The following is a 14,087-nucleotide window of genomic DNA, read 5'->3' on the forward strand; positions in this document are numbered from 1 at the left end:
AGGGTGGTCTCGGACACCCCACCCCCAGGCCCCATGGACAGTGATCAAAGGTTGCCACCCAACAGCGAGGTCGTTAGCTTTGCTCCCTCCTCACCTGCATGCCCAGGCAGATGGTGTTCAGCATGATCAGGAAGAACATGAGGTACTCGAAGTAGTAGGAGGTCACCACATACCAGATCTGGTACTGATAGGGGTTCTTGGGGATGTAGCGTCTCAGAGGGCGGGCTTTCAGCGCGTACTGGACACACTGGCGCTGGGGCAACAGGAGGAAAAAGGTCAAGCGTTGACACCCGTGGAGCAGAGGTGGCACCGTGGGCAATTATGAAACACTCCCAGCTATAAAACCTCCAGCTCCGCTCCCTGCCCCTCTCCCCTGCAGAGCCAGGCCAGACCCGATTTCTCACTGCGCAGGAAATCCTGTGATTTTGAACATTTTTTCCCCTGTTCTGAAAACATAAAAATTAGAAAGTTCCCATGAAACAAAAGTTGTGTTTGGAGCCGATCTAAATGTTTTGCTCTGAGAAAACGGGAATGTTTCCCGCCGCCTTCGACCTTCGTCAGCTTAAATCTGTGGTTTGGTTCGAAATGAAAAATCAAACCAAAACCCCCCCAAACATTCCATTCAGAAAATGGCTGAATGGCTGACGCTAGCAAAACGCTTCATTGCGGGAGGGGGTTCCAAATGATATTTCATCAGAAGGGACACGTTTTCAACAGCATCAGCATTTTCCACAGGAGAATTGTTGTGATGAAACATTTCTGCCCCTCTCTGACTCCAGCCTGCCCTGGTGCACGGTTACCAGCAATCGCTTGGGCATTCTGCTCTCGGCCCCTTCTGGCCCAGGTCGCCTGGGTTAACTCCCTCTGTTCTTGCACATTGGGCATGAGACTCATAACAACCTCAGGAGCTCAGGATCTGGAATCCACCCATCCATCTGTGAAGCTGGACCACAAGTCCATAGGGCCATTTGTGATCACAGAAAAACTTGACCCGGTAACCTTTTGATTGCAGCTGCCAGAATCCCTCAAGGTCCACCCCTTGTTCCACATCTCCTTCCTGAAACCTTTCACCGAGAATCCCTTCCCACCCCATGCTACTCCTCCCCCTCTGCCAATAACTGGGCTGGGCCAAGAGGAACACATGGGCCAGCGGATTCGGGACTCCCGCTGAGTCCGGGGACGACTCCAATAGCTGAGTGATGGGGAGGGATGCGGCCCAGAAGAGCATTTGTGGGAATCCCTGGAACACGTCCATGCCCTGGACCTCCTGCAGGCTCCCCAAGAAATCCAGCCCAAGGGCTCCAGGGAGGCAACCCTAAAAGAAGCGGGGTGCTGTCAGGTATCAGACCAGCTAGGACCAGCCGCTGGCCTAGTCCCTGACTAACTTCGCTGCAAAGCAATCCAGTGAGCCTATCTGCACTACCTTGGAACTGACAGAGAGGTCACAGCCCCTGACGGTTCTAAGCCCGGCCCACACTGCAGATCAGCGGCTGCTTACCGGGTACCTTGCCTGCAGCAGCACTTGCCCTTGTTCCAGTCCCTGCTCCCTTCCAGCTTCAAATTTCTGGCTTCGATCCCTAGCTCTGCCCGTGGCTTACCACGCCTTCGGCTGTGGCATTTGGCTTCTGACCCTCGGCTCATTCCTGGACTTTGTCCTCCCTGGACCCAGTTCTAACCAGTTATTAGTCTGGGTGGGAAGCCGGAGCCCCTTGCACTCCCAGGCAGGAATGGGCCATATAGGGCCATATTCTAGCTTTCCTTGGGCGGGGGAGAGGTCACGGGGGCAGCAAGAATCCTGCATGACAGTCGTGGCGGGGGACTAGCACCACTGGGAATGCCGGATGTCCCTCATGGGGTGTGGCTGGGGCCCAGCTGCGAGGCCAGTGTGCAACGGTGGGAGCATTTTCTGCACCTTCTTAAAGGGAGCAGCAGGTCCCACTCCCGAGGGGGCTCCCCAGCCCACCGCCACCCCTTGTTGGCAGGCCACCGCCAGTCACTGACCTGTAGGGTGACCAGATCTCAAGAGTAAAATATCAGGACACATGGGGGGGGCACACCGGAGGCATGGGGGAGGGGAGTGCACAACTCTAGGAAGCTGCGAGGGGGGTGCATGGCCCCAGCTCCAGCCCCCTCTGCAAGCCGCGGGTCGGGGACACATGGCCCCGGTTCCGGCCCCCTCTGCAAGCCGCAGGTCAGGGACGCACGGCCCCGGTTTCGGCCCCCTCTGCAAGCCGCAGGTCGGGGACGCACGGCCTTGCTCTGGCCCCCGCCGCAAGAGGGGGTCACAGGGCTGGTGCAGGGGGTTGGGGCGCAGGAAGGAGGTTTGGGGTGCTGACTCCGGGAGAGAATTTGGGTGTGGGAGGGGGCTCAGGGCTGGGGCAGAGGTGCGGGCTCCGGGCGGCGCTTACATCAGGCAGCTCCCCAGAAGTGGCAACATCTCCCTCTGACTTCTAGGCAGAGGGGCGGTTAGGTGGCTCTGTGCACTGCCTCGCCCACAGGTGCCGCCACAGCATCTCCCATTGGCCGCGGTCCCCAGCCAATGGGAGCTGCGGAGCCGGTGCTCATGGCGGGGCAGTGCGCAGAGCCCCCGGCCGTCCCTGCACCTAGGACCCAGAGGGAGATTTTACCACTAGCCATCTGGGTAGGGAGCCTACCAGCTCTGCACCAACCGGAAGCCTGGCAGCCCTACAATATTGGGACAAATGGGGTGAGGAGCCCCCTCGGGAGTGGGACCTGCTGCTCCCTTTAAGAAGGTGCAGAAAATGCTCCCACCGTTGCACACTGGCCTCGCAGCTGGGCCCGAGCCACACCGCATGAGGGACCTCCAGCATTCCCAGTGGTGCTAGTTCCCGCCACGACTGTCATGCAGGATTCATGTCCATCATACATCGGTCGGGACACAGGACAGAGAGTTAAATATCGGGAAAGTCCCGATTTTATCGGAACGTCTGGTCACCCTACTGACTTGGGGCAGGCCCCCACTGCAGCTCAAAGGGTCGATACTGTGCTGCTCCCACATAGCCAATACGCTAGTGTGGTGGGGCGGCTGCCCCACACAGGGAGGAAGGATTAAAGCAGGCCAGAGGGAGCCTGCGCAGAACCCTCCCATTAGAGAGGCGAGCCAATCAGGAGGTGGCTTGTTGCAGCGGCCAATCAGGGCCAGCAGAAGCCATATATAAAGGGCTGCTCAACAGAGCAAAAGGCAGTCTCTCCCTGGCCTGCTAGGGAGAAGGATTGGGTGACTAGGAGCACCGTGGCTAGAGCAGTGCTGGGCAGGGTAGCAGAGCAGAAGGAGCTTCTGGCTGACCGTTGCCAGACTGAGGCCCCGGAGGAAGGGCAGACAACATGCTAGGGCTGCCCCCCACTTGCCCTGAGGGAAGTGGCCCACACAGACTGCAGTTTGCCCCTGGAGCAAGGGACTAGACTGGTGACTGCAGCAGGCCACTGAGGCGAGTGGCTGGACTATAGACTGCCAGTCCCCCCGAAAGGGGTGGGAGACAGCGGAGAGAAGAGGACGCCGGGGAGCAACGCGGGTCACAGGGTGGTGGAGACAGCAAAGCGGGAGTAACGGCGAGCGAGACACCACCGGAGGAGGCCGCCCTGTGGAAGGATTTGAGCTAATTCCAGAACGGCCAGCAGGAGGCGCCATGGTGGTGAGTCTCGCTCCATCACAACTAGTTAGTGTAGGGTTACCATACGTCCAGGTTTCCCCGGACATGTCCGGCTTTTCGCTCTTTAAATAGCCGTCCGGGGGGGATTTCTAATAATCTACAAATGTCCGGGATTTCCCCCGGTCGGCTATTTAAAGAGCGAAAAGCGGCTGACAGGGCGGCCGAGAGCCGCTCGCATTGGGGCCTCGGAAGTCAAAGCTCCTTCCCAGCTCCCCCCATCCCCTGCAGCCTTACCATGCCGCCCGGCAGTGCTGGGGGGTGGGGCTGTGCGCCTGTGAGGGAACGCGGCGGCGGGGCTGGCAGCGGTGGCCAGAGCCCCTCCCCCGCTTCCCCCCTCCTCCACAGCCTCAGCACGCCGCTCGGGCGGGGCGGAGCCAGACACCTGCTCTAAGCCGAGCGGCACGGTAAGGGGGCCGGGGAGTTGGAGAAGGGGGACAGTCAGGGGACAGGGAGCGGGGGGGAGGGTTGGACGGGTCGGGGGTTCTGGGGGTCTGTCAGGGGGGCAGGGGTGTGGAGAGGGGTCGAGGCAGGCAGGGAGCAGAGGGGGTTGGATGGGTCGGGAGTTCTGGGGGTCCTGTCAGGGGGCGGGGAGCAGTTGGATAGGGCATGGGAGTCCCGGGGGTCTATCTGGGGGCGGGGGTGTGAATATGGGGTGGGGATGTGGATAAGGGTCGGGGCAGTCAGGGGACAGGTAGGGTCCTAGAGGGGCAGTTAGGGTGGGGGGTTCTCAGGAGGGGGCAGTCAGGGGACAAGGAGCGGGGGGGGGTTGGGGGTTCTGAGGGGGGCAGTCAGGGGGTGGGAAGTGGGTTGGAGTGGATGGGGGCAGGGCGGGGCTAGAGCGGGACTTCCCCCCCCCAGTGTCCTCTTTTTTGATTGTGGAAATATGGTAACCCTAAGTTAGTGGTCTATGCAGCCTGGCTTATGGGAACCATCCTGGGCTCCCAGTGTGGTGGCCAAGCCTGGATGTGTCGGTGAAGGTGTCAGAGAGCAGACAGAGAGAGGCACAGAAGAACAGGGGGTCTCATCTTTCAACTCTGCAGCTTGGACACACCCTCATTCCTGGGCTCCCGGCCTCTCCTGCCTGGGGTCCCCTGCACCTTGGTCTTGCCTAGTTCACACCCAGCTAGGGCACCCCGGCTCTCGTCCGTCTGGCACTCATCCCGCACGCTTAGCCATGTCCAGACCCTGGCACCTAGCTCTGGTACAACTGGCTCCTTGCACCCAGAGCCTGGGCATCCCTGGAACCGGGAGTTACCCATGTCATGGGGGCTGGGGTGGGAGGAGACTGGGGGGTTGGAGGGAGGTCTCTGCAGGGTGGGGGAGGTTCCATGGGGGGGATTCCACGGGGAGTACCTGGTTCTTGTCCAGCTCGCAGTTCTTGTATTCGCTCTCGCCCTGCTCCTGGAAGGTGACGATGACAAAGCCGACGAAGATGTTCATCATGAAGAAGGCAATGAGGATGATGTAGATGATGAAGAAGATGGCAATCTCCACCCGGTAGTTGTAGATGGGGCCCATGTCCTCGGTGTGGGTGTCAATGGCCTTGTACAGCAGCCTGGGGGGGTGGCGAGTAGAGAGCATGAAGTATACCAGGCTGCATGATGGGGTGGCTCAGTCCAGCTGAGCTAAGGCAGAGAGGTCAGGACATCCCAGACAGCTGCTTCCCCTTTGACTGCACTGGCACCTCTGTGCCCCTGATCGGGAGTGGGGGGGTCTGACCCCTCTCTCCATCTTCGGGAGAAGTCCCCTCACATGGCATTCCCCAGCCAGGCAGCAGCACCAGTGAGGTGCTGGGATCTCCCCCCGTGCAGCCTGACCCAGTGCCCGGCCCCCATGCTGCGTGCTCCCCCCGGCGGACTCACTGCGGCCAGCCCTCGAAGGTGGAGACGGTGAAGAGCGACATCATGGCTGAGAGGACGTTGTCGAAGTGGAAGTCGTTGTGCACCCACTTGCACGGGTACAGCTCTTGCTGCTTGGGGCCGCTGTCCATGTACACGATGAAGTTGCCTCTGGAATGGGAGGCAGCGGCGCATTTACAGACGAGGGGTGAGCGAGCGGGGGACTGGGCCCAGAAACTCTCCAGTCCCCTTGCCCATGACACACATGTGCCCGCCTGCTGAAGACTCCATCCTGCTCAGAGCACGTTACTGTCTCACCAAATCAACCTGGGGAACTCACAGCTGCAGGAAGCCAGAGGCCAGTGCTGGTCGCGACAAGCACCATGGCCGAGTATGCGAGTTCTGACAATAACAGGAATCGGCAGTCATGCAATCAGGGTGTGCTGAGGAAGGATCACCTGTGGATGCCAGGGCTACAACCCATCTACAACCTGCCCAGCAGCCTCACCAAGATCCACCCTTGGTGCCTCTCCCCGGAGTACCTGGGATCAGGTGGCAGCCTGGATCTACAGGCTGGAGCAGCTTGGCAAATCCCACCACATGCATGGCAAATCCTGCCGTCCGGGATGAGCTCTGCCCTTCCACAGCCAGGGAGACTCATGCCCCAGGGCAGCCCCCTATACACCCAGACACGTACTCCACCCACTAGGGTGTCTGAAAGGGGACCTGCAAAGGTGACATAACACCTGGGGATATGGGCGGCACGTGACTCCTCCATTTGGGGAGGCTGCGTGTGCCCAGACCATGGCCCTGCCCCTGCTCCAGCTCCTGCCCCACTCATCCCCGCCTGCGCCTCTTTGGCCCCTCCCCTGGGGTTCCCCTGCCTGCCCACTGGCTTCCGGCCGCTCACCCCTCGTGCATGCGTGTGTCTCTTCACCCCCTCCCGCAAGGCTCCCCTGCAAGCAGACTGGGGACAGGAAGAGGATGAGTGGGAGCGGGAGCTCAAATGGAGTGCGGGCAGGACCACAGCCGGGGTGCCCACCCTTTTGGCAGCAGTGCGCTCCAAAGGCGGCAGGCCGTCTGTTTGGGGAGGCTTAGCCCCCTCTGGCCTCTTATACCCACCACCCATGCCTGGGGGCTGCCATCTTCTGCTCCTGCTTTTGATGATGAGTGAAGAAGGCCTGAAAGAGCTTTTCCAGGTCGTTCCATAAAACACAAGACAGTCCCAGGCTTAGGGTTGCCAACTTTCTACTCACACAAAACTGAACAGCCCTGCCCTGCCTCCCAGGCCCCGCTTCCCACTCACTCCCTCTGTCACTCGCTCTCCCCACCCTTACTCACTCCCTCATTTCCACCGGGCTGGGGCAGGGGGTTGGGATGCGTGAGGGAGTGAGGGCTCCGGCTGGGGATGCGGGTTCTGGGGTGGGGCCAAAAATGAGGGGTTTGAGGTGTAGGAGGGGCTCCGGGCTGGGGGATGGAGCTGAGGGGTTCGGAGTATGGGAGGGGGTTCCGGGCTGAGGCAGGGGACCGGGAGGTGGGAGGGGGTACGGGCTCTGGCGTGGGGGTGTGTGTTCTGGAGTGGGGCCAGAAATGAGGGGTTCAGGGTGCGCGAGGGGGCTCCGGGCTGGGAAAGGGGGTTGGGGGGTGGAGGTGCAGACTCTGGGGTGGGGCTGGGGATGAGGGGTTTGGGGTGCAGGAGGGTGCTCCGAGCCAAGGGCGTGAGGGGGATCAGGGCTGGGGCAGGGGGTTGGGGCGTGGGAGGGGGTCAGGGGTGCAGGTTCTGGGCGGCAGTTACCTCAAGCAGCTCCCAGAAGCAGTGGCTTGTCCTCCCTCTGGCTCCTACGCGGAGGCGCCGCCAGGTGGCTCTGCGCGCTGCCCTGTCCGCAGGCACCCCCCCTGCAGCTCCCATTGGCTGTAGTTTCTGGCCAATGGGAGCTGCAGAGCTGGCACTTGGGGCGGGGACAGCGTACGGAGCCCCCTGGCTGCCCCTATGCATAGGAGCCAAAGGGGGGACATGCTCCTGCTTCCAGAAGCCGCAGCTGACTTATCCCCGCTGTGCTGCTGACCGGACTTTTAATGGCCTCATCAGTGGTGCTGACCGGAGCCACCAGGGTCCCTTTTCGACCAGGCGTTCCGGTCAAAACCCGGACACCTGGCCACACTGCTAGTGCCTTAACCGTTGGCCTGGCCTTCCTCTGGCTTACGAGCCCAACTCCTCCTGGGTCCTGGCCATTCAACACTCCCTTCGGCTCTCTGCCCCCTAGAGCAAACTGCCCTGTGCTGCAGGCTTTGCTCTGCATAGAGACCCACGCCTGGGCTCCTCTGCTCAGCAGGCTCCCGGGAACAGGCTGTGAGCACAAGAGACCAGGACTGGTTCCTCGCCTTCCCCACCAGTCCCCCCTCAGGCAATGACACCCCCAGTCCCTGCGCTCTGGCTGCGATGTACATGCAGTGACGACAGGGGGCGCCTACCTGCATTCCTCTTCTGTCATCTTGGCCGGATCCGTACAGCTGCTAAACTTCCCCTAGGTTTAAGCAGAGAGCAGAAGAATCAGGGATTGTACTGTGAACCGCAGGGGGCCTGACTGATAGACCTGGGGAGCAAGGACAAGGGCGGCTGCTGGCAACTGCAGTACATCCTGACATGACCCCACAGCTTGGCCCCGACCCAGGGGGCAGCATCTCCATGGCCCATTCCAGCCTAAAAGGGGGCTGGTTAGTGCCGGCCGTGAGCGTCTGGGCCCTACCCCAGCTGGGCCTTTCCTTAGAGGTGGTTAGAGCCCAGCCAGATGTGCCAGCCCTCAACTCTCCCTGCGCAGTCAGCAGCACCAACAACCCCTAGGAGTCCTGCAGGGCCCGAAGGCCAGACCACTGCTGCAGCAACCCGTAGCACTTCTAGCCAAAGAGTCACGTCAACCTCATCCATTCGCACAACAGCGCAAGCGCAGACCTGCCTGCAGTGCCACGGGTGGTCAGGAGGAAACACCTGTGATCCTGCAACACGGTGGGGAGCTGGAGCGGGCGGGGGAAACCAAGTCACAGGTGGGGAAGGGACTGGCCCAAGGCTACCTGGCTGGTCAGCACCAAAGCTGGGAAGAGACCCCCAAATTGGCTGACTCCCACTGGGCCATGGGGCTGCCTTGCTTGGGCACAGATTATGCATACACTGCCCTGTTCTGCCTGCAGCGTGCTGGTACCCCCAAGGGGATGGCCGGGGATGGTCCTCGGCCTCCCTCTGAATTTCTGACATGGGAGAATCCCCTCTCTTAAAAGAAACGAAGGGGAACCACTTCCTGGCGCTTCCCTGAGCTCAGCTCCACCCCAGCTCTCCCCAGGACAGGGAGGGTTGGGGGATACCAGCGCTGGGTTCTGGCCGGGAGGGGCTCTCACCTTGAAGAGCTGCACCCCGATGCAGGTGAACATGAACTGCAGCAGGGTGGTGACAATCACAATGTTGCCGATGGTCTTGATGGCCACGAACACGCACTGGACTACGTGCTAGAGAGAGAGAGAGGCCAATGCAGAGATGGGCCAGGCCTGCAGCACCACGACCTGCTGTGGGTATCGGCCGTGCCCGTGTGCAGGGGAAGGGGCCATCCCAGACACGGACGGGGGACACAGCACCACACCGGTGTGCAGGGGACGCGGCCGTCCCAGACACGGACGGGGGACCTGGCACCACACTGGTGTGCAGGGGAAACGGCTGTTCCAGATGCAGCCAGGGGACCTAGTACAAAACCAATGGGTTGCCTCCCAGCTGCCCACAGACACCTAACAAAACACCCGGGTGAGAGTGAAATCAGGTGGCCTGAGCCCTGGGACGTGCAGTCCTGGGATCCTGCTCAGATGGCCCATGATCTGGCAGGCCCTGGATTCCTGTGGCAGATCTGAGGGGGGCCGTGTCCACCCCCTATGGAGGGCCCTTGTCCCCGCCTTGCTCTCACCTTCAGCCCCTTCGCTCTGTTAATGGCCTGCAGTGGCCACAGGACTCTCAGCACCCTCAGGATTTTCACCACGGAGATGGCGCTGGACCTGGGGAGGGCGGGGGGAGACGGGGTGACTCAGCCAGCTTGGGGTCTGGCCAGACAAATCAGCTCCTCACACGCCGTCAGGAGCCAAACCGGCCTGCAGCGATGCATCGGGGGAGAGCCAACACCTGTGCCCCTCCAACATGGGCAGGGGAGCTGTACCTGCCAGGGACAGGAGGGGACAGACTGGGGGGACAGACAGGGGAGGACGGGGCATGCTGGAGGGGGCAGGCTGGGGGACATGCTTGGAGGGCAGGCCGGGGGTTGCAGAGCAGCAGGGGCAGGAGGGGGCATGCTGGGGGGCAGGCTGGCGGTGTGCTGCAGGGGACAGGCTGGGGGGTGTGGAGGGGCAGGGGCAGGAGGGGGCAGTCTGGGGGGCATGCTTGGGGGGCAGGCCGGGAGGTACAGAGCGGGAAGGGGCGTGCTGGGGGGGCCGACTGGCGGTGTGCTGCAGGGGGCAGGCTGGGGGGTGCGGAGCGGGAGGGGGCGCGCTGGGGGGCAGGCTGACGGTGTGCTGCAGGGGGCAGGCCGGGGGGGGCGGAGCGGCAGGGGCAGGAGGACAGGCCGGGAGCATGCTCTGGCGGGGCCAGGCTGTCATGTGTTCTAGGAGGGGATTGCAATCCAGTTTGACAGAGCTCCCCAAGGGCAGCACTTCCAGGCGCTTCCCACCATTCCTGAAAGGGGCAGGAGGCTGCACAGTACATCAGTAGCAGAGTTGGGCCTAGCCCCCAGGATCGCTGACATCCCTGTCCTGAGCCCTAGCCCCTAGGCCACATTCCCACCCACCATGAGGAACAGAACCCAGGGGTCCTGAAGGAACTTGGGGGAGGAGGAAGGCAATTCCAGATTGAAGTGGGTGCCTGCCCACAAAATCCTTGCGTATCCAATTCATGGCATAGCCTCTCCTCCCCATTCTCAGGGGTTGTTTATTTCCTTACTCCCAACAGCGTGGCTGGATGACTTTGTGGCACTGAATAATATATGAATGCTAATGCAAGGGGAATCAACCAACTCACATGCTTCTGGGCACAGGCTGATTGTCACAGGGATCAGGAGGGAATTACTCCCCACCCTCCATCTACAGCCCTGCATCTGCCCAGGTGCATCCCTACCATCTGCAGCATCAGTTACTGGTCATTGCTGGAGGTGAGATACTAGGCTAGACAGACCAATGGCCTAACCCATCCTACGTCTCTATTGCCAACGTAGATGACAGCACAGCAGATGGCCCTATCCTCTGCTGAACAGGCAGACCTGTTGCTACAACGGGTGCTTACTCAATTCCCATGGAGATGAGGGAGACAGCAACCACCAGCAGATCCAGGATGTTGAAGTAGTTCCGGCAGAAGGACCCCTTGTGAAGGAATGCACCCTATGCAGTCATCTGAAGGGGAGCAGAGGGGAGTTAATGGGAACGGGGCAGATCACCTCTGATCCTCTTTCTTTTTAGTGACTGCTGCTCATGAAAGAAGCCAGATTGGAGCCCTGGACACTTAAGTCCTCTCTAGATCCACAGAATAGGCACAGTAAAGGAAGCTTATCATGTACCACTGAGCCAGCGAGCCTCAGCCCCACCCCACAGGAGTCTCTCCAGGGAGTTCATTCTCCACAGCCCGTTCTTGGCCCAGCTGCCAATTGTGATGGTGCTTTTCTCACGCAGACACCTGTGGCCTAGGAACTGGGCTGACAGCCACTAAACAAATGCTTCCCTGGGCGCCCAACCGGCCACAGTAGAGCACGGCCCACAGGGCCTTCTCTGACTGCTCAGTCTAGGGCGGGACTCAGGAGCAGAGCTGGTCAAAACTCAGCATTTCTGTTTCGGGGGAAATTTCGACACATCATCATTTGGTTTTGGTCCCGATTGGAACAAAAAAAATATTTTCAAAATATCGCATGAAATGGAAGTTTTGAAAAATGTTGGTTCTGGAACACTGAAATTTTGTTTTGTTTTATTTTATTTTATTTCTTTTTTTGTTTGTTTAATATTTTTATTTTTCTATTATTTAATGACATGCCTGTGGCATACACTACTACTACTGGTGTCGTAAAATGACATAATCGTTTAATTATTCTATTGATTTTATTTTAAATATTTAATAACGGGTGCTTCAGTCTAGCAGAGAAAGGCATAATATAGTCCCATGGCTGGAAGTTGAAACTAGACAAATTCAGACTGGAAAGAAGGTGTAAATTGTTTACAGTGAAGGTAATTAATCATTGGAGCAATTTACCCAGGGACGTGGTGGAGACTCCACCACTGACAATTTTTAAATCAAGAGGGGATGTTTTTCTAAAGGCATTCTCTAGGTTCTATGGTCTGTGTCACATAGTAGGTCAAACCAGATGATCGTAATGGTCCCTTCTGGCCTTGGAATGGATTAATCTGTGCATTTTTAAAACAGTTAAGGGCAGCTGCTACTTAGCACTGATTGAAACATCTTCTCTTCTCTTCTAGGTCAAAACGTCTGCTGTTTGCATTGTAACTCCAGTGTCAAACTATTTCATTACAACACAAACAGGAGACATTTTGATCTAAAAGAAAAGCGAAGCTGTTTCAATCCATGCTAAGTGGCAGCTGCCCTTAATAAGTTTTAAAATAAACTATATTAAAATAATATTTCTACTAGGGCTGTCAAGCAATTAAAAAAATTAATCGCAATTAAAAAAATTAATATTGATTAATCTTGCTGTTAAACAATAGAATACCATTTCTTTAAATATTTTTGGATGTTTTCTACATTTTCAAATATATTGATTTCAATTACAACACAGAATACAAAGTGTACACTGCTCACTTTATATTTATTTTTTATTACAAATACTTGCACTGTAAAAAACAAATGAAATAGTATTTTTCAATTCACCCAGTACAAGTACTGTAGTGCAATCTCTTTATCATGAAAGTTGAACTTAAAAATGTAGAATTATGTACAAAAAATAACTGCATTCAAAAATAAAACAATGTAAAACTTTAGAGCCTACAAGTCCACTCAGTCCTATTTCTTGTTCAGCCAATCGCTCAGACAAACAAGTTTGTTTACATTTGCAGGAGATAATGCTGCCCGCTTCTTATTTACAATATCACCTGAAAGTGAGAACAGGTGTTCTCATGGCACTGTTGTAGCCGGCGTCACTAGTTATTTACATGCCAGATGCGCTAAAGATTCATATGTCCCTTCATGCTTCATCCACCATTCCAGAGGACATGCGTCCATGCTGATGACGGGTTCTGATTGATAACAATCCAAAGCAGAGCGGACCGATGCATGTTCATTTTCATAATCTGAGTCAGATGCCACTAGCAGAAGGTTGATTTTCTTTTTTGGTGGTTCGGGTTCTGTAGTTTCTGCATCAGAATATTGCACTTTTAAGACTTCCGAAAGCATGTGCCACACCTTGTCCCTCTCAGATTTTGGAAGGCACTTCAGATTCTTAAACCTTGGGTTGAGTGCCGTAGCTATCTTTAGAAATCTCACATGGTACCTTCTTTGCGTTTTGTCAAATCTGCAGCAAAAGTGTTCTTAAAATGAACAACATGTGCTAGGTCATCATCTGAGACTGCTATAACATGATATATGGCAGAATGCGGGTAAAACAGAGCCAGAGACATACAGTTCTCCCCCAAGGAGTTCAGTCACAAATTTTATTAACGCATTATTTTTTTAACAAGTTTCAGAGTAGCAGCCGTGTTAGTCTGTATCCGCAAAAAGAACAGGAGTACTTGTGGCACCTTAGGCTAGGTCTACACTGCAGCGGGGGTCCGACCTAAGATACGCAACTTCAGCTACGTGAATACCGTAGCTGAAGTTGCGTATTTTAGGTCGGCTTACCTAGCGGTGAGGACGCGGGAAAGTCGACCGCTGCCGCGCTGCCGCCGACTCCGCTGCCGCCTCCTGCCGAGGTGGATTTCCGGAGTCGACGGCAGAGCGATCAGGGATCGATTTTACCGCGTCTTCACTAGACGCGGTAAGTCGATCCCCGAAAAACCGATTGCTACCCGCCGGATCGGCGGGTAGTGAAGACAAAGCCTTAGAGACTAACAAATTTATTAGAGCATAAGCTTTCGTGGGCTACAACCCACTTCTTCGGATGCATATAGAGTGAAACATATATTGAGGAGATATATATACACACATGCAGAGAGCATGAACAGGTGGGAGTTGTCTTACCAACTCTGAGAGGCCAATTAAGTAAGAGAAAAAAAACTTTTGAAGTGATAATCAAGATAGCTCAGTACAGACAGTTTGATAAGAAGCAAGTGTGAAAATACTTACAAGGGGAGATAGATTCAATGTTTGTAATGGCTCAGCCATTCCCAATCTTTATTTAATCCTGAGTTGATTGTGTCTAGTTTGCATATCAATTCCAGCTCAGCAGTCTCTCCTTGGAGTCTGTTTTTGAAGTTTTTCTGTTTTAAGATAGCCACCCGCAGGTCTGTCATAGAATGGCCAGACAGGTTAAAGTGTTCTCCCACTGGTTTTTGAGTATTATGATTCCTGATGTCAGATTTGTGTCCATTAATTCTTTTGCGTAGAGACTGTCCGGTTTGG

At 56.7% G+C, this 14,087-nt stretch overlaps 1 protein-coding gene across 1 annotated transcript in view; it reads right to left on the reverse strand.

Annotated features, from left to right (window-relative positions):
- The window catches only part of LOC135884600 (voltage-dependent L-type calcium channel subunit alpha-1S-like), a 62,565-nt gene that overhangs the window by 616 nt on the left and 47,862 nt on the right, over positions 1-14,087 (reverse strand). The window contains 7 exon segments of the mRNA XM_065412027.1: positions 95-253; positions 5,025-5,226; positions 5,534-5,680; positions 7,982-8,034; positions 8,900-9,007; positions 9,454-9,541; positions 10,815-10,921. Of these exon segments, the coding sequence (XP_065268099.1) occupies positions 95-253; positions 5,025-5,226; positions 5,534-5,680; positions 7,982-8,034; positions 8,900-9,007; positions 9,454-9,541; positions 10,815-10,921 (864 nt within the window).

Source organism: Emys orbicularis, chromosome 10, assembly GCF_028017835.1.
Source record: "Emys orbicularis isolate rEmyOrb1 chromosome 10, rEmyOrb1.hap1, whole genome shotgun sequence".
In the NCBI taxonomy this organism is placed as follows: domain Eukaryota; kingdom Metazoa; phylum Chordata; order Testudines; family Emydidae; genus Emys; species Emys orbicularis.